Source organism: Aotus nancymaae, unplaced genomic scaffold, assembly GCF_030222135.1.
Source record: "Aotus nancymaae isolate 86718 unplaced genomic scaffold, 86718_ANA_hifiasm-v0.15.2.pri h1tg000011l, whole genome shotgun sequence".
NCBI lineage: Eukaryota > Metazoa > Chordata > Mammalia > Primates > Aotidae > Aotus > Aotus nancymaae.
Genome location: NW_026988422.1, coordinates 87,926,476 through 87,944,477, shown reverse-complemented (window position 1 = coordinate 87,944,477; position 18,002 = coordinate 87,926,476). Strand labels below are relative to the sequence as shown.

The 18,002-nt window shown below is 64.2% G+C and overlaps 1 protein-coding gene across 3 annotated transcripts in view; it reads right to left on the bottom strand.

Annotated features, from left to right (window-relative positions):
- INF2 (inverted formin 2) overlaps nt 1–18,002 on the bottom strand; it is a 31,650-nt gene continuing 13,648 nt past the window's right edge. For 2 of the 3 annotated variants that reach the window (XM_064375264.1, XM_064375262.1), the window contains exons 6-23: nt 15,935–16,076; nt 15,081–15,222; nt 14,148–14,897; nt 13,597–13,745; nt 13,452–13,513; nt 12,879–12,981; nt 12,451–12,536; nt 12,008–12,108; nt 11,243–11,313; nt 11,065–11,172; nt 10,609–10,679; nt 7,208–7,328; nt 6,772–6,936; nt 6,455–6,557; nt 6,149–6,310; nt 4,917–5,576; nt 4,443–4,499; nt 1–809 (exon numbers count right to left, since the gene is read on the bottom strand). In XM_064375264.1, the coding sequence (XP_064231334.1) occupies nt 4,444–4,499; nt 4,917–5,576; nt 6,149–6,310; nt 6,455–6,557; nt 6,772–6,936; nt 7,208–7,328; nt 10,609–10,679; nt 11,065–11,172; nt 11,243–11,313; nt 12,008–12,108; nt 12,451–12,536; nt 12,879–12,981; nt 13,452–13,513; nt 13,597–13,745; nt 14,148–14,897; nt 15,081–15,222; nt 15,935–16,076 (3,052 nt within the window). In that variant the 3' untranslated portion in view covers nt 1–809; nt 4,443. The remainder of the gene's footprint in view (nt 810–4,442; nt 4,500–4,916; nt 5,577–6,148; nt 6,311–6,454; nt 6,558–6,771; nt 6,937–7,207; nt 7,329–10,608; nt 10,680–11,064; nt 11,173–11,242; nt 11,314–12,007; nt 12,109–12,450; nt 12,537–12,878; nt 12,982–13,451; nt 13,514–13,596; nt 13,746–14,147; nt 14,898–15,080; nt 15,223–15,934; nt 16,077–18,002) is intronic. The other variant, XM_064375263.1, reaches the window with a different exon arrangement.

The window sequence follows — 18,002 nt, the reverse complement described above, 5'->3', positions numbered from 1 at the left end:
CTAGATCTGCTTTTTATTGGCCACGTGTCTAGCCACCAGCCTCAGGGCACACACCTGGCAAGGGGCAGGCTTGGGCAGGCTGCCCTTGCTGAGTGGGCAGTGATGGGGCGGTGGCTGCTGGGTGTCACCCTGCAGCCCCTCAGGTGGGACCCGTATTGCCCCAGGGCCCAGCCACCCTGGGCAGCTGGCACTGGGAAGGGTTTTCTGTTGATGTGCGGCCAAGTCTCAGCTGCAGGGCATTGGCCTGGCAGTGACAGCAAAGGCAGACCCCCCTCCCCCAACTTCAGGGGCTGGACATGCTGGGATGGGGCCCGACCCCATGGGAAGGGACCCTGGCCTGCCATGGCACCGCCTGCCAGCCTGCCCCTGCCCAGGGCCCCCAACTTGGCCACCTCTGAGCTTTAAAGATTCACAAAGCATTGCGTTTTGATTAAACCCCACTGGGCTGTAGGGCAGGCAGGGCTGTGGCGGGCACTGGTGGGATGCAGCACCCCCTGCTGGCCCTGGGCAGGCCGCACCGGGAGCATGCGCGTGTGGGCCAGGGTCGCCTTTAGGAAGCAAGTGGGAGGCTGGCGCGTGCAGGCGGTCCAGGAGGGCACCAGGCCTGGTGGGACACCGGTACCTGTTGGGGTCCCAGCCACAACACCCCAAGAAGGCTCCAGGAGGGCCCCGGCTGGGTAAGGCACGGAGTTTGGTTTCCGGGGCCCAGTCCCAGCCCGGCCCCAGAAGAGCCTCTCTCAGCAGAATGGCAGCATGTCCAGCGGGCTGGCCAGGGCTCTCTCACTTGGCCTTGGGCCTGGGCCTGAGGCCTATAAGGAGAGAGGAGAAATGACATCATTAGGAGCAGCTCTGCTGGGTAATAACACCAGGTGCCCGCTTCTGGGCCCTCAGGTCCCTGAACCCTTCATCACCACTGTCCAGCGGGTTATGCCATGCAGACCCCAGGTTTTTTCTCTGGAGCAGCATAACTTATCTGAGTAGAAGGTGCTGGGACAGCTTGGCCAGACTGGGTTTTGGCAAGGCGTAGCACCCTAAGCCTGTCTCCTTTCTGCTGAGATGGGGAGTCTCAGTGGCCTGTGCCTCCATCTCATGTCTCAGACCCAGGCCACACACTGTCTATACTCAGTAATCCCCACTGCCACCACCTGGAGCCCTCCATCGCCTCCACATCGGGCCCTGGGCCCCACACGAGGACCCCAGCCATGCTTTCTCCAGTGGGCTGCTGAGGGTGCTCAGCCCTGCCCCCACAGCTCCCGCCACCCAGATGGCCCCACAGGTCTCCTGCCCTCAACAGCCCACTGTTGGGGGGGGCAGCAAGCCCAGGGTGAGCTGGGAGCAGGGGCTTGTGCCAAAGATGGGAAGCGCTTGGGGCTGGGGGTCAAGGGCCCCCGCCGGTCCACACCAAATGCATGGCAGTGACTGATGGATTACCACACGTTCAAAACTCACACAAGGGCAGGGGAGAGGGGAACACTCGGAGGCGCCGTGAACACAGAATCGGGCTGCAGCGGTTTGTTCCATGGGTCACCGCAGGAGCTTACTGAGCACAGAGCGCGTGGTGCTCACGCGGTGGGAGGTTCAGAAACCACCCCCGTATCCATGGTCGGTGCTGCTGCCACGAACGGCCCCACCCAGCTGGGAGGACATGGCGTCCCTTGGGGTAGAACTCCTGCCCCAGAACTCAACCTGGTCCAACTTGGGGGGAGCAATCAGGCAAACCCAAAGTGAAGGTGTCTTCCAGAATGTCAATGCCATACGAGACAAAAAGGGGCAGGAATGTTCTAGAACAAAAGAGACTGGAGCGATATGACAACCAAACACAGCATGTGATTCCACATAGTATCTCATTTGCAAAAAACAACGAAGCAACAACTAGAAAAGGAATTCTTGGGACAAACGGCACATCTGCACTGGGACCGAATCTTAGGAGCACGTGGATGTGAAACGCATTGGAGCCCGCCCTGCCCGTGGGACGAGGGAGGAGCCTGTGCTCCCAGGAGGCGTCTGTGGGCCAGTTTAGAGGGCCAGTGCCGTGATGTTTGTAAGGGACTCTCAACTGGCTCAGTCGGAGGGGGCACTGTAGCAAAATGGTCACAATTTTGGCATTTTTGGCAAATGTTTGCAATTTTGGGGAGAAGGTGTTAGTCATTCTGATCCTATGCAATTTCCTGTGGTGTTGAAGATTTTCTAAATAAAAAGTTGGGGGCCTGGCGCGGTGGTTCACGCCTGTAATCTGGCAGTTTGGGAAGCTGAGGCACGTGGATCACCTGAGGTCAGGAGTTTGAGACCAGCCTGGCCAACATGAGGAAACCCTGTCGTTACTGAAAATATAAAAAAATTAGCCAGGCGTGGTGGCACACTCCTGTAGTCCCAGCTACTCGGGAGGCTCAGAAACGAGAATCACTTGAACCCAGAAGGTGGAGGTTGACGTGACCTGAGATTGCACCACCGCACTCCAGCCTGTATGACAGAGTGAGACTCTGTCTCAGAAAAAAAAAAAAAAATAGAGGCCAGGCGTGGTGGCTCACACCTGTAATTCCAGCACTTTGGGAGGCTGAGGTGGGAGGATCACCTGAGCTTAGGAGTTCAAGACCATCTTGACCAACATGGTAACCCAGTCTCTACTCAAAATACAAAAAAAAAAAAAAAAAATTTAGCTGGGCGTGGTAGCACATGCCTGTAGTCTCAGCTACTCAGGAGGCTGAGGAAGGAGAATCACTTGAACTGTGGAGGTGGAGGTTGCAGTGAGCCAAGATCGTGCCACTGCAGCCTGGGCGACAGATTGAGATGCTGTCTCAAAAAATTAAAATTAAAAAATAGCCGGGCACGGTGGCTCACGCCTGTAATCCCAGCACTTTGGGAGGCCGAGGCGGGTGGATCACGAGGTCAAGAGATCGAGACCATCCTGGTCAACATGGTGAAACTCTGTCTCTACTAAAAATACAAAAAATTAGCTGGGCACGGTGGCGCGCGCCTGTAATCCCAGCTACTCAGGAGGCTGAGGCAGGAGAATTGCCTGAACCCAGGAGGTGGAGGTTTCGGTGAGCCGAGATCGCGCCATTGCACTCCAGCCTGGGTAACAAGAGCGAAACTCCATCTCAAAAAAAAAAAAAAAAAAAAAAAATTAAATAAACATAAAAAATAAAAAGTTGGGGAGAAAAGGGCAGGATTCCTTCCTCCTGCCCTCAGCTGCCTTCGTGGCAGGAGCTGGGGCGGGTGGACGCCAAGCATGTGCAGCCGGTCCAGGAGGGAACCGGGCGGAGCGTGGAGCCGGCGCTGGGCACGTCCGCCTTTCACTGAAGCGCTGTCACACGTGGCTGCCGGCCCCAGGCCCGCATGCTCCCTTGCTCCTCGCACCCAGAGCCAGCAAGTCCAGGTTCCAGCCTCTAAGGGAGACGCCAGCACCTTTCTAAAAAATACATGTGGGTGTTTCACACCAGAGGGCCACGCTTGGAAGATGACCCCGGAAGCAAAAGCTGGAACCCAGGGTGCAGGCTGTGCCCCAACAGCGAGGACAAATGTCCAGAGAAGCTTCTCTGGGCTCTGACGGCACCAGCAGACCTCAGGTGTGCACCTTGGGCCTAGCCCCAGCCTCAGCCCTAGCATATCTGCAGGGCGCGGACACTGGGCTCTCTCTGAGCCAGGCTGGAGGTGCTGGAGGCCCCACGACCTGGGCTCACAGAGCTCGCAATTGGCTGGGCTGGACCTTCTGGTTCTGTGCTCTGGTTCCTCCTCCACCCAGCACAGGCCGGTCTATCTAGCTGAATGCATCGGCCTCTCCAGCCCTGTGGATGGTGGCTGGCTGACCTTCGGCGGGGGCCCTCCCAGAAGACGCAGGGTGTGCTGGGAGTAATGTGCATTCCACAGTCCCACCCGTGGCCTCAGGGTAGGAGGACACCCCCGTCCGACAGGAGGGGTTGTAGTGTGCTTGTCCCGGCAGCGTCTACTCCTGGGACCCTCCCTGTCTCCTCACAGACTGCTGGGGACATGCCCCAAGAGGCCCCATCCCACTGACACAGTGTTCAGAGTGAACTCCACCGACAGCAGGAAAGCCAAAGGGTTACTGGTGCTGCAGTCAGGGCCAGGACACCAGACAGGAGCCACCTCAGCCTGTCCTGCCAGCCAGGAGGTCCCACCCTTGCCCTGGGGCCTCCGGATCCTGCTCGCTGAGGGAGCCGGCTGGCCCTACCACCGGCCCGCATGCCCAGGGGAGACACTGGGTGAGCAGGTGACCTGCAGAGAGGGAGGGGACAGAAGGGGGAGCCCACCACCAGCGGCGCGGGAGAGGCGAGGCCACACCAGGCAGCCGGAGAGAAGCCAGGTTAGTGTCCCGGAGGCGTTGGGCAGCAAGCCCCGCCCCTGCCCTGCAGCTGCTGTTAGCCCCGCCCCTGCCCTGCAGCTGCTGTTAGCCCCGGAGCGGAGCGCGGGCCGCGTGGACGTACCTTAGTTAATCACACACAGTCTTTCGGTTTTATTAGCATCAGAATCAGGGGCAACCTCTGCTTTCAAATAAAAGAAATGCACTCAACGGCTTGTCTCAAGGGAGCAGCCCTGGCTCGGAGCGGGTGGGCTGGTGGGGCCGGGCTAGGCACGCCAACACCCTCTGAGGGCGGCCCGGTTCTCTGGCTGCTGAAACTCATGGCAGCCGCTTGCCCGGGACTGGTGCCCTGTGCCCGGTGTCCGCCCCTACTCCCTAATGGAGGTGGCGCAAAGGTGGGTTGGCGAACAGCCGCACGGGCCTCAGCAGCCCTAAAGCTGCCCTCCGGGAAGCGCTGCCACCTCCTCTCGCATGCCACACCCAAGTCACCTCTCCTGGGTGCAGCTGGAGCCTGCAGTGCCCAGTGGGGAAGGGAAGGGACCGGCTGGGCGCCAGCATCCTGGCGTGGGATGGTGCCCGGGGCCCCTCCCTGAGTTACCTTCCTGGCTCCTTGAGGGGCGCTTCTTCCTTCGCTTGCCGGTCCCCTTTGAGGCCCGGCCCCGGGACCTGGGGAGTGTGCTGGACCCCGAGGAGTCGGTCACCGCATCCTCGGAGAAGGACCGGTCTAGGGATGTGTCCAGCGCGGACTCTGGGGCTGTGTCCTCCTCGTCCTCATCCCTGTCTCCGCCCGGGCCTGCCGTAGGGGGTCTGACACTGCGGCCGTGGACAGTGTCCGCCCGCCCCTGGCTCGTGCTGCCGGCCTCAGCCTGGAGGACGCCCGGCAAGGTAGTGGGATCCTTGGCATCCTGGCTTGAACTTCCGGCCGCCAGGGGCTGGTTGCTGGAGAACTTGAGGGGCTTCAGGGCCTGAGCATCTCCCAGAGTCACCGGCCAGGCCCCCTCCGAGGGCTGGGGGCACTGGGTGTCCTCGGTGGTTAGGTCCTCACTGGCATCCACGTACCAGGAAGAACGCCTCTCCAGGGGCCGGGGACCACCCTCCCCCGACTGCTCCAGGGTGGGCTGAGGGCAGTGGGTCCCGGCGTCCACAAGGTCCCAGGCCCGGGACTTGTTGGCCACTGCAGCATCAAGGCTGGGCTCAGAGGTGGGGCAGCGCGTGCCATCCACAGGGTCTCCTGAAGGGTCGCCAGTGGCCACTATGGCTGGAGGGACATGCCAGTGAAGGGCAGGCCCCCTGCTCCCGAGCCGGCCCAAGTGCAGCCTCCTCCATCCTGCTGTCTACCTGAACGCCCTGCAAAGCCTCCTCCCCAGGAAGCCTCCTGTGATGCCTCAGAGCAGGACCCGTTCTCGGTGTCCCTGGTCTGTCTACACTGTGGCAGGGCAGGGGACACTGGGCCATGCCATCCCTCGCACCCCGAGCCAGCCACTCCAGGAATGGGGCCCTCCCACCAGGGCCTTGCAGCCTGCCTTTCCTGCCCGCTCTGACCCCAGGGGCAATGGTCAGTGGGCCCGACCTCATCTCTCAGGACCTGCGGGCTGGGCCACCGCTTCAGCACTGGGGCAGGGCCCGTGGTTACAGTGGAGAGCTGGAGTGAGCCGAGGGAGGGATGACGGCTGAGCAGCTGCCTGCCCCCTCAGCTGTCTCCAGTCTCAGGAGCCTCCAGAGCGGCCAGGGGAGAGGAGAGGACTTTCCAGTGAAGTCAGGAGGGCTTCCTGGAGGAGGGCAGGGACAGTGGCAAAGGCACCATAAGGAGGGAGTGGGAGAGGGTCTTACCGGGCTCTGTGGCCCTTGGGGGATCCACAGAGGCTGCCTTGCTGGCCCCCTCGGCGTCCCCGCGGCCCCGGGCCGTCTTCCGCAGCTGGAAGCCCTTCCTGATGTCAGCCAGCAGGGCGTCAATGACACACACCTCCTCCTGCTTCCTGGGCCCCTTCCTGACTGAGGAGCGTGGGACACTCAGGGAGCGGCACGGGAACCTGGAGCCCACCTAGAGGGCTGGGGGTGGTGGGGGGAGGGAGGCTAGGGCACAGACAGGGACCCCAGAGCTGCCCGCTCCCTGCCCGGCCGGTGGCCCCGCCTCACCAGGCTTCCCGTCCTCTCCCAGAGGCCGCCGCGCCTCCTCCTGCGCCAGCTGCCGCTTCCTCCTCTCTGCCTTGGCCGCCTGCTCCTTCCGGTCCTTGTTCTCCTGCATCGGCAGAAGTGGCCCCGTCACCCAAGCAAGGCATCCCTCAGGGGCTCCGTGGGCCTGCGTGTCCCCCTCCCTGAGCTGCGGCAGGGCAGGGCCCATGTGGCCGTGTCCATCTGGCAAGGGTGCCTCTGCCCGTCCCGCTGGAGGAAGGCCGGGGGCCTCGGGACCCCGCTCTAGCCAGACAGGCTGTGCCGTGCGGGGCTGCCCCCACCTTCAGGGCGCGGAGGAAGAGTTCCCGGAAGGCCTTCATGGTGCTGAACGTGTCCTCCAGAGACAGCTGCTGGGCGTCCTCGCACAGGTAGTCGGCCAGCTCCCGCTGCTTCTGCTCGATGGCCTCAAACAGCTCGTCCAGTGCCCGGAAGGCCGAGATGCTGGCCTGGGAGCAAGGGCACGTGACGGCCTCGTGAGAGCCCTGCGGGCACCAGCTGGGGCAAGGCCCTGAGCTGTGGGACGGTGGCGGCCACAGGGACAGGCCCTGAGGACAGCAGTCTCTGAGAAGGAGCAGGGGCCTGTACCCCGACCGTGCACACCTGGGAACCTCGGCCCCCAGGATCCACCCTGGAGCCAGACCGCACGGCTGCTCACCTGCCCCGCTCTTTCTATGAGGGCTGCGGCTCCTGCCAGCCCCAGCCCAGGTGCCCACTTGCCTGGAGGCGCTGGGTGTACTGCTCCTGGACCTCGGCCACCGAGGCAGACACCTTCTGCTCCGTCTCCAGAAGCTTCTTCAGGTTGGAGCTGGCCTCTGAGCGGATGATCTCCAGGTTGATCCTGAAAGGTGAGGAGGGCCGGGCAGAGACAGCAACAGCTGACGTCCAGCCTCGCTGGGACAGGGGAGCCCCTGGACAGGGGAGTCCCTCCCCTGCAGACCCCCGTGCCCCACTGTGCACACTGCAGGCTGCACTCTGAGCCCCTCCCACTCCTGTGCAGTGCCACCTACAGCTCTGAGCATCTGGGAGGGGACCCGAACGCTCGGCCTGTCCCGCTTGCCTGGCTCTCCCCAAGGCTGGGCAGCTCCTGAGCCAGAGAACCTTCCAGGCCAGGTGGAGCCCGGGAAGCACCCTGTGCTGGGGGCCCAGGCTGTGTAGTGGGGATCCAGGCTGTGTAGTGGGGGATCCAGGCTGTGTAGTGGGGGGCCCAGGCTGTGTAGTGGGGGATCCAGGCTGTGTAGTGGGTATCCAGGCTGTGTAGTGGGTATCCAGGCTGTGTAGTGGGTATCCAGGCTGTGTAGTGGGGGGCTCAGGCTGTGTAGTGGGGGCCCAGGCTGTGTAGTGGGGGGTCCAGGCTGTGTAGTACGGATCCAGGCTGTGTAGTGGGGATCCAGGCTGTGTAGCGGGGGCCCATGCTGTGTAGTGGGGGGCCCAGGCTGTGTAGTGGGGGATCCAGGCTGTGTAGTGGGGGATCGAGGCTGTGTAGTGGGGGGCCCAGGCTGTGTAGTGGGGGATCCAGTCTGTGTAATGGGGATCCAGGCTGTGTAGTGGGGGATCCAGGCTGTGTAGCGGGGATCCAGGCTGTGTAGTGAGGAGGCCCAGGCTGTGTAGTGAGGGGGCCCAGGCTGTGTAGTGGGGGGACAAGGCTGTGTAGTGGGGATCCAGGCTGTGTAGCAGGGGGCCCAGGCTGTGTAGCGGGGGGCCCATGCTGTGAAGTGGGGGGCCCATGCTGTGTAGCGGGGGATCCAGGCTGTGTAGCGGGGGCCCAAGCTGTGTAGCGGGGGTCCAGGCTGTGTAGCGGGGATCCAGGCTGTGTAGTGGGGATCCAGGCTGTGTAGTGGGGGGCTCAGGCTGTGTAGTGGGGGGCTCAGGCTGTGTAGTGGGGGGCTCAGGCTGTGTAGTGGGGGCCCAGGCTGTGTAGTGGGGGGTCCAGGCTGTGTAGTGCGGATCCAGGCTGTGTAGTGGGGATCCAGGCTGTGTAGTGAGGGGGCCCAGGCTGTGTAGTGGGGGGACAAGGCTGTGTAGTAGGGATCCAGGCTGTGTAGCGGGGGATCCAGGTTGTGTAGCGGGGGCCCAGGCTGTGTAGCGGGGGCCCAGGCGGTGTAGCGGGGGATCCAGGCTGTGTAGCGGGGGCCCAGGCTGTGTAGCGGGGATCCAGGCTGTGTAGTGGGGGCCCACGCTGTGTAGTGGGGGATCCAGGCTGTGCAGCGGGGATCCAGGCTGTGTAGCGGGGGCCCAGGCTGTGTAGTGGGGGCCCAGGCTGTGTAGCGGGGGCCCAGGCTGTGTAGTGGGGGGCCCAGGCTGTGTAGCGGGGATCCAGGCTGTGTAGCGGGGGCCCACGCTGTGTAGCGGGGGGCCCACGCTGTGTAGCGGGGGGCCCAGGCTGTGTAGCGGGGATCCAGGCTGTGTAGCGGGGGCCCAGGCTGTGTAGCGGGGGCCCAGGCTGTGTAGCGGGGGCCCAGGCTGTGTAGCGGGGGGCCCAGGCTGTGTAGCGGGGATCCAGGCTGTGTAGCGGGGGCCCACGCTGTGTAGCGGGGGCCCATGCTGTGTAGCGGGGGGCCCAGGCTGTGTAGCGGGGATCCAGGCTGTGTAGTGGGGGCCCACGCTGTGTAGTGGGGGATCCAGGCTGTGCAGCGGGGATCCAGGCTGTGTAGCGGGGGCCCAGGCTGTGTAGCGGGGGCCCAGGCTGTGTAGTGGGGGGCCCAGGCTGTGTAGTGGGGGGCCCAGGCTGTGTAGCGGGGATCCAGGCTGTGTAGCGGGGGCCCACGCTGTGTAGTGGGGGCCCATGCTGTGTAGCGGGGGGCCCAGGCTGTGTAGCGGGGGGCCCAGGCTGTGTAGCGGGGATCCAGGCTGTGTAGCGGGGGCCCACGCTGTGTAGCGGGGGCCCAGGCTGTGTAGCGGGGGCCCAGGCTGTGTAGCGGGGGCCCATGCTGTGTAGCGGGGGGCCCAGGCTGTGTAGCGGGGGGCCCAGGCTGTGTAGCGGGGGGCCCAGGCTGTGTAGCGGGGATCCAGGCTGTGTAGCGGGGGCCCACGCTGTGTAGCGGGGGCCCAGGCTGTGTAGCGGGGGCCCAGGCTGTGTAGCGGGGGCCCAGGCTGTGTAGTGGGGGGCCCAGGCTGTGTAGCGGGGATCCAGGCTGTGTAGCGGGGGCCCATGCTGTGTAGTGGGGGGCCCAGGCTGTGTAGCGGGGATCCAGGCTGTGTAGCGGGGGCCCACACTGTGTAGCGGGGATCCAGGCTGTGTAGCGGGGGCCCAGGCTGTGTAGCGGGGCCCAGGCTGTGTAGTGGGGGGCCCAGGCTGTGTAGTGGGGGGCCCAGGCTGTGTAGCGGGGATCCAGGCTGTGTAGCGGGGGCCCACGCTGTGTTGTGGGGGGCCCAGGCTGTGTAGTGGGGATCCAGGCTGTGTAGTGGGGGGCCCAGGCTGCCCTCCTGCCTGGGTTGTATGATCCGGGAAGTGACACTGCTCTCCTGGGTGTCAGTTTCCTCATCTGTATAATGAGGGAGGCCTGAGCTTGCTCATGGCTGTCATGAAGGTTCACCTTGTGAATGGGCTGTATTAGACCTGCCCCTGGTGTGACCGTGACCCGGCCAGCCCCTGCCTCTAGGGCTGTTTCTTCGCCTAAGTCAGAAGGGGACAGGCCATGGCAGACATGGTCCTGTCCCAAAAGGAAAGCATTCTATTGGCCAGGGCTCCTAGGGGTGGTGGGGCTGAGTTGCAGCTGTGAGACCCAGCCCTGGAGGGCAGCCACCTCACTGGCTGGGGACAGAAGTTGGGGCCCATGCCTGGCTGACGGGGGTGGGCTGGCAGGAGCTGCCTGGGCCCGGCTGAGGGATGGCCTGGCAGGAGCTGCCTGGTCCCAGCTGAGGGATGGGCCTGGCTGAGGGGTGGGCTGGCAGGAGCGGCCTGGGCCCGGCTGAGGGGTGGGCTGGCGGGAGCGGCCTGGGCCCGGCTGAGGGGTGGGCTGGCGGGAGCTGCCTGGGCCCGGCTGAGGGGTGGGCTGGCGGGAGCTGCCTGGGCCCGGCTGAGGGGTGGGCTGGCGGGAGCGGCCTGGGCCCGGCTGAGGGGTGGGCTGGCGGGAGCTGCCTGGGCACAGCTGAAGGGTGGGCTGGCAGGAGCTGCCTACCCTGCTGCTTGTGAAGGCTGCTCCAGGTCCCGGGGCAGCTCCAGGAGGTCGGGGTGGCTCTTTTCTGCTTCCTGAAAAGGGACACGTGCAGCGAGCTCCACGGTGGCCACACTCTCAGCCTGGGGATGCCCCGCCCCACCCCCTAGCTTTAACCCTTAGCAATTAAAGTCCAGAAAACCCCCAGCACTCCAGACCTTCACATCTTTCCCTTGGGCCTGGCTATGACTGTGATGTTTCTGCTTTTCCTAGGGACTGTCCCCCGAGACCAGGGGCAGGTATCCTGGGGATACAGGGGGCCTGTGCTGCAGGAAGGAAGGAGGGGTGCTGGGCGGGCCGTGCGCAGCTGCAGACGGGGTCCTGAGCGGAGGCCATGGGGATATGACGTCTACACTGCAGCTCCGGGGGCACTGGAAGCCCTGCCATCATGCCCCCACTGGTGCCCACTGCCACACCCACCTCCAGCACATGGTGCAGCAGCGTCACGCGGTTCTGCTGGGACTTGGTCTCCGTGAGCTTCAGCAACGTGCTGATCTTGAAGCCATCGGCGTCACCGGTGTGGCTGCCCTGGGAGGGGCAGGGAGTGAGTCTTGCGGCCCCGGTGGGCCAGGTGGGCTGGGGGCTGCCCCTGACTTACATAGTTCAGGAAGTTCCCAATCCTCAGGATCAGCTGGCAGAAGACGGGCAGCCGGCGGCTGGTGAGCAGGCCTGCAGGGGCAGCCAGGGCTGGAGTGGGGCTCTTGGTTCGGAGGCCCCATGCCCTGGTGTGGGGTGTGGTCCTGCTTGCCAGCACCCCTGCCCTCCCCAGGGTCAGCCCAGCACCAAAAGGGACACAGGGCAGGGCCCGGGGGCTGCAAACCCTCCGCCGATGGGAGTGGACGCCCACGGTGTGCCTGACAGATGCAAGCTGTGCCTCGGTGGGCCACACCTGTCCCTCTCCCTGCCCAAGGGCCGTGGCAGGTCCCCGCTGAATCCTCTTTCAGAGACGGTGCCTGTGTGAGTGCACGTGTCTGTACGCATGTGTGAGGGTGTGTGTGTGTGCGCGCAGGGTCGTGTACGTGTGTCTACATGTCTTGTGTGCCCGTGTCTGCGTGTGCACGTGCCTGAGAGTGGCAGTGGGCATGCGTGTCTGTGCGTCCAGCGGGTGTGTGTCCAAGGTGGTGGCAGCAGGGAGGTTTCGGAGTGTGGTGAAGGCTGGCACCCTCGGGTGCTCTTCACAGCCATTAAGATTCCGGCAGTATCAGGGGCCCCAGGCAGCCCCGCCCCCAGGTTCCGAGGCCTGTTCCTCCTGCACACGCGCCCCGCGATTAAGATTCGGCAGTATCAGGGGCCCCGGGCAGCCCCGCACCCAGGTTCTGAGGCCTGTTCCTCCTGCACATGCGCCCCGCCTGTCCCCACTCACTTTTGCAGGCGGCCAGCACCAGCTGGGCCTTGGGCTGCACCATGTCCAGCATGGCGGCCGCGCCCTCACACAGCAGCATGCACTCGATTCGCAGCTGGTAGCTGGGGACGGCACAGCCAGGGGTCAGTGGCCCGCACCCCCACCTGCCCCCGCCAGAGGGGCAGTCAGCACAGGGCTCTGGCTTGGGTGGTGGGCAAAGAGAGGGGGTTTCCACCACCTGCCCCATCCAGGAGGCACCCTACCGGGCCGGCCCAGAGCGGGATCCAGGCCCTGCGCAGGCCTCGAGCCTCACTCTTTGAAGGGAAGGGCTGGGGGTGGGGCTCGAGTGACAGCTGCCAGGCTGCTCCTAGAGGCCCCTTCCCCTCCCTGGCTGGGCCCTACTCCCTATCCCTGCTCTCCCATCTGGGGCCCGGGCACTGGGGTCTGAGGGCGGCCGTGCTCACCAGGGAACGGCCAGAAGAAGGACGTAGAACTGGTCGGCGTTGGCCAGCTTGGCTCGCTCCTCTGTGAAGGCCCGCAGGTTTTCAATCTGCCGGGAGGAGGACCGCATGTGGGAGCCCCTGACGCCAGCTTCCACCCTCCAGGACTGCCCGCCGGCCTCAGCCCCTCCACTGCCCACCACAGCTCCCTGTGGCTCGTGGCTCAGGGCAGAGGCGGGGCTGGGGCACTTCCTTCTCCGTCTCCCTGCTGGGTTCTCCCGGGATGGGCTCAGGGCAGACGCGGGGCTGGGGCACTTCCTTCTCGGTCTCCCTGCTGGGTTCTCCCGGGATGGGCTCAGGGCAGACGCGGGGCTGGGGCACTTCCTTCTCCGTCTCCCTGCTGGGAGCTCCCGGGACGGCCTTGCCCTTGGTTGGTGTGGGGGTCGCCTCACCTCGTGCTTCTCCGGAAGGAGCTTAAGGAGCTGTTTGAGAACCTCCACGTCAAACTTGGTGGTGTCCCCGGCCCGGATCATAGCAGCGACCTCCTCATTGGAGCTGGAGCAGGGAGAGGACCGGGCAGGGGTGGGTGAAGCATGAGTCACCCCCTGCAGCGTCCTTGAGACCCCACCCAGCAGGGTCTCCCCTCGCAGTCATGGGGTGGCCAGGGCAGGTGGGACCAGGGCAGGAAGGGGCCCAGGCCCTGCTCAGGAGAGGCAGGAAGGTCAGGTCCGGCCAGCTCCCTCAGGGGCCAGAGCCAGACACCCGCAGCAGGAACGGACTCTGGGGCTGAGAGTCAGGGCCCAGGTCCTCACCCTGGTTTAGCCACTGCTTATCTGTGGCTTTGTGGGGAGGCCCCAGCGCTCTCTCCCTGGGAGCCTGGATAGCCCCTAGCAGGGGCGGCATGCCACTATTACCCTCCTGCCTAGGGGATGCAGTGTGCACTTCCCATGGCGGCCTGCAGAGGGCACTGTGGGCCCGAGTCAGGAGGCCCCGTGGCCGGGGATCGGGCCACCTCCCTCACTCACCACTTAAATTGCTTCAGGAAGATGTTGAGGTTCAGGCTCTTCTTGGCATCAAGGAAAGTGACCTGGAAAACCCCCCGCCCAACAGGCTGGCACCAGAGGGTGGCCAGGCAGGCGGCCCTGGTCTGAGTCCCCTCCCCGTCCCCACCTCCTTGGGCTCCTTCCTGGCTGGGGCGGCCGTGGCGGGCTCCTTGGGCCTGGCTGCAGGGAATGAGAAGAGCCGCTCGATGCTGGAGAAGTCGGGCTCCACGGCCTCGGCGTGGGCGCTGCTCAGGGACGCCCACATGGAATTGTGCTCTGTAGGGCGGGGACACAGCCGGTGAGAATCAGGCGGCCCTGGGGTTGGCGATCCAGCAGGCAAGGGCTGGGGCCTCCCAGAGGGTCTCAGGATGCCCTGCCTTGGGCCCAGCAGGTCCAGCACGCAGCAGGTACCTGAGCAGTGGCAGCCGGGCCCCAGGGCACCCCACATGCACTGGCCCGCAGGAGTGTGTGGAGGGGTCCCTCAGAGGTAGCCCCCACTCTGCTCCTCCCCTTTCCCACCTCAACCACAGGCGCTGAGCCCGGAGCAGGGGCCAGGCTGCCCTGGCCACGCACAGGCAGCACGTGCAGACAAATTCCATGTGCCACCTGCCCCTCTCCCCAGCAGGGCCCAGCCCTCGTCCCAGGGGAAGCTTCCCTCAGGGGTCTGGGGACCCTCACCACGTGCCACATTGGATGGCAGCTTCTGCCAGTTCAGTTTCTTCATGCGCAGTGTGGGTGGGTTCACCCGCCGATGGCTGGGGACCCAGGCTGAGCCCAAGCCATGGTCCACCTGGGCCACGATGATCTCCTCCACATCTCCCGCCACTGAGGGGCTGCAGGTGCCGGGCAGTGGTGGAGGTGGGGGTGGAGGAGGGCCCCAGCCCATACCAGGCAGCAGAGGTGGGGGTGGGGGTGGGCATTCCATGCCCGGGAGTGGTGGAGGTGGTGGGGGCAGGATCCCACAAGCACCTGGCAGGGGTGGTGGTGGAGGGGGTGCTGGGGGGGCCATGGCCCCCAGGCCTGGCAGGGGTGGGGGTGGGGGTGGAGGTGGTGCTGGGAGGGCCTCAGTCCCCACACTGGGCAGGGGGGGTGGTGGGGGAGGGGGAAGGGGCTCAGCACTGGATCCAGGGAGCAGGGGTACAGGTGGGGGTGGGGTGGGCGCCCGCTTCTCCAGGACTCTCGGCTGCGAAGCTTTCAGGAGGCTCTCACTCTGGGCATGGTCCACAGGCTGGCAGGTAGGGGCTGCTGCTGGCTGTTGGCCCTCCACGCCGGCCTTGGGGGTTGCAGTGTTTTGCGGGGAGCTGCCCCTCTGACTCTGGCCTAAGTTGGCCTGGACGCTCTTATGGGCCTTGACCAGGGGGCTTGGTCGGGGCCGCCCCTTGACGGACAGGAGCCGCTCAACCACTTCCTCCAGGGTGCACTCCTGGGCTGCGGTGGGGGGTGTCCAGGGTTAAGGGAGAAGGGAGCAGGGGAGGGAGAAGATGGGGCTTGAGGAGGAGGCAGGAAAAAGCGGCCACCTCCCCCAGGCAGAGGATGGGTTGGGGTCAAGGATAGGTCCGTCTCCCCCAGTCTAAGACCCCGTGTCTGCCTACACCCCTTCCCGCCCCTCACCGTCACTGGCCAAGAGCACGGCCCGGTTCACCAGGCTCTCCAGGGCCTCCCAGAGCAGCTGGCTGGAGCGGAGGCTGGGCTCCAGGTGCAGGAGGCCCTGCAGCACGGACAGGAGCTGTGCAGACACCGGGGAGCAGCTCACCTGGATGGGCGAGTGTGGGGTGTGGGTCAGCAGCCGGCCCCTCTGGGTGGACTGAGGACCCCCATCACATTCCCACAGACCCCTAGAGATGAGAGCCTTGGCGACTGTGGTATGGGTGACATGTGGGACTGTCCTGTGCATTATGGGATGTTAAACAGAAGCCCTGGTCTCCGCCTACTCAATGCCAACAGCTCTTCCTGCCCAGCCGTGGTAACCAAAAATGTCTTTGACTTGCCAGATGCTGCCTGGGGACTCAAGTGCCCCCAGATGAGAGCTGCCAGGTTCAGAGAATGAGGGGAGGGCCCAAGCTTGATGGGAATTCAGCCTCCTAGCCCCTCACCAGGCCCTGAGGCCTCTGAAGTTCACCTGATGGGGACCGGGCAGCTGGGCCTGGGATAGCACAGCCACTGCTGGGCAGCCCTGGTCCCTGGAGCCCTGTACTTCTGGGTCCTTTGGCCCTGGCTTTGCCCCCGGGTCCAGCCCAGCCCCCAGGCTGCCCGCTGCAAACACCAGCTAGCTTTCCGACCCCTGGCTCCTTGCTCCTTCCTGGAGTCTCATGGCACCATGAGACTCCAGGTATTAGCTGGCACCATGCCCAGGTAATAGCAGGGTCTGACCAGGGCAGGGAGGGCCACTCCAGGCCCAGCCCCTGGACCTCGGGGCCACAGCCTACACTGGGGGGCAGCCCTCCGCCCTCCAGCCCCCAGCCCACCTTGTGGAACAGGGAGGCAAAGACCTCCTGGTGGCTGCTCATGTCGACCCCACCGGAGACTCGCAGCAGCTCCTCCTCATCCTCGGCCTTGGCCTCCTCAAAGGCCTCCAGCTGGATCAGCAGGTCGGCGTCTTCCAGGTCTCTGTGTGGGAGGGGCCGGGTGGGCTGAGCCTGCTGCTGCCACCACCGACAGGCAGACAGGCAGCCCGGCTCGGCGCTGGTGTATCTGCCCCGTGCAGCCCACCTGGGACTCTGAGCCAGGCCGTGGCCAGCTGTGGCTGACATGTGGCCCACACAGCCAGGGATGGTGGCCTAGGAGTGGCAGCTCCCAGGTCAGCACCTCACGCCCTGGTAGGCTGCCCCCAGGTCACCGGGCAGCTGCACGCCCCTGGGAAAGGGTAACGTGCACCAAGGCCTGGGGAAATGGCACATGATGGAACGGGGCCATGGCCTCGGGGGAGGAAGATCCTCCTCTGGGTGCTGCATGGCCACAGTCAAGACCACTCCTGAGGTGGGTCCACAGGGCCGTGCGGACACAGGAAGGGCGGGGCTCTGGACTGAGCAGGAGGAACCTGACTGTTCACTGGGCCCAGGGCTTGCCAGTCATCTCAGTTTAGCCAATGAGCAAGTTCTCTGTAGTCAGGGCCAGCCCCCTTCAGCCCCACCGGTGGGGCACAGGCACCCACCCAGGCAAACTTTGCATGAGGCCATTCCTTTTTTTCCTTCTTTTTTGAGATGGAGTCTTGCTCTGTCACCTACACTGAAGTGCAGTGGTGTGACCTCAGCTCACTGCAACCTCTACCTCCCGGGTTCCAGCGATTCTCCTGTCTCAGCCTCCTGAGTAGCTGGGATCGCAGGCACACGCCACCATGCCCAGCTAGTTTTGTACTTTTAGTAGAGCTGGGGTTTCACCATGTTGGCCAGGCTGGTCTTGAACTCCTCACCTCAAGTGATCTGCCCATCTTGGCCTCCCAAAGTGCTGGGATTACAGGTGTGAGCCACTGCGCCTGGCCCGAGGCCATTTCAACACCAGGCACTCCAGCCATGGGCTTCTCCAAGCTGACTTCCCTGCGCGTTGGGACCCTGGCCTGAGTATAGTTCTGACTGAGGCCTGGGATACAGATTCTCAGCCATGTGGGTTCCCAGCAGGGCTGCAGGATTTAGCAAATGAAACTACAGGGTACCCGTTAAATTTGAATTTCAGACAAACAATGAATAACTTTTGGCATAAGTATATCCCGCGCAATATCTGGGATATACTTGCACTAAAACACGTTGTGTATCTGAAACTCGAATACACAGCATGTCCCGTATGGTACCTGGCAACCCTAGTTTCTTTTTTTAAAAACTGTTATTTGTTTTAGACTCGGGGGCACGTGTGCGTGTTCGCCACATGGTGTCCTGTAATGGCGGGGACTGGCCTGCCGGGGCAGTGGTCTCCAGCCTTTTTGGCACTAGGGACTGGTTTTGTGGAAGACAAGTTTTCCACAGACAGGGGTGAGGGGAACGGTTTCGGGATAAAACTGCTCCCACCCGGGTCGTCAGGCATTCGATTCTCAGGAGGAGCGCAGCCTGGGTGCCTCACGGGCGTGCACAGTAGCCATCGAGCACCGACGACATTCGAACGCTGCGCTGGCCTGACGGGAGCCGGAGCTCACTTCCTGCTGCTCGGCCCGGTTCCCGACAGGCCAAGGGCTGGTACCGGTCTGCGGCCCCGGGGGTTGGGGACCCCTGTTCTAGAGGAGCTCACACCAAGCAGTGGACGCTGTACCCCGTGGGGTTTTCAGCTCGCCCGGAGCCCGTGCCCGCTGTCTCCATCGTGCGTCCGCTGCGCCACCTTGCAGTTCCCACTGACTGGCGTTCTATTTTCTGTGTCTGAGTGGGTTCACTTAGGGTCACGGCCTCCAGCTCCATCCACGGTGTGCAAAGGATGTGAGCTCATTCCGTCTGTTCTACGGCCGCTGCAACCCTAGTTTCTGTGGGCAGCTGCTGGGCACAGTGAGCTGGATTCTAGCCTGAGACCTGCCTTCCTGCTGGACCCCTGGGTCTACCTGGGGTGGGGGGTGGG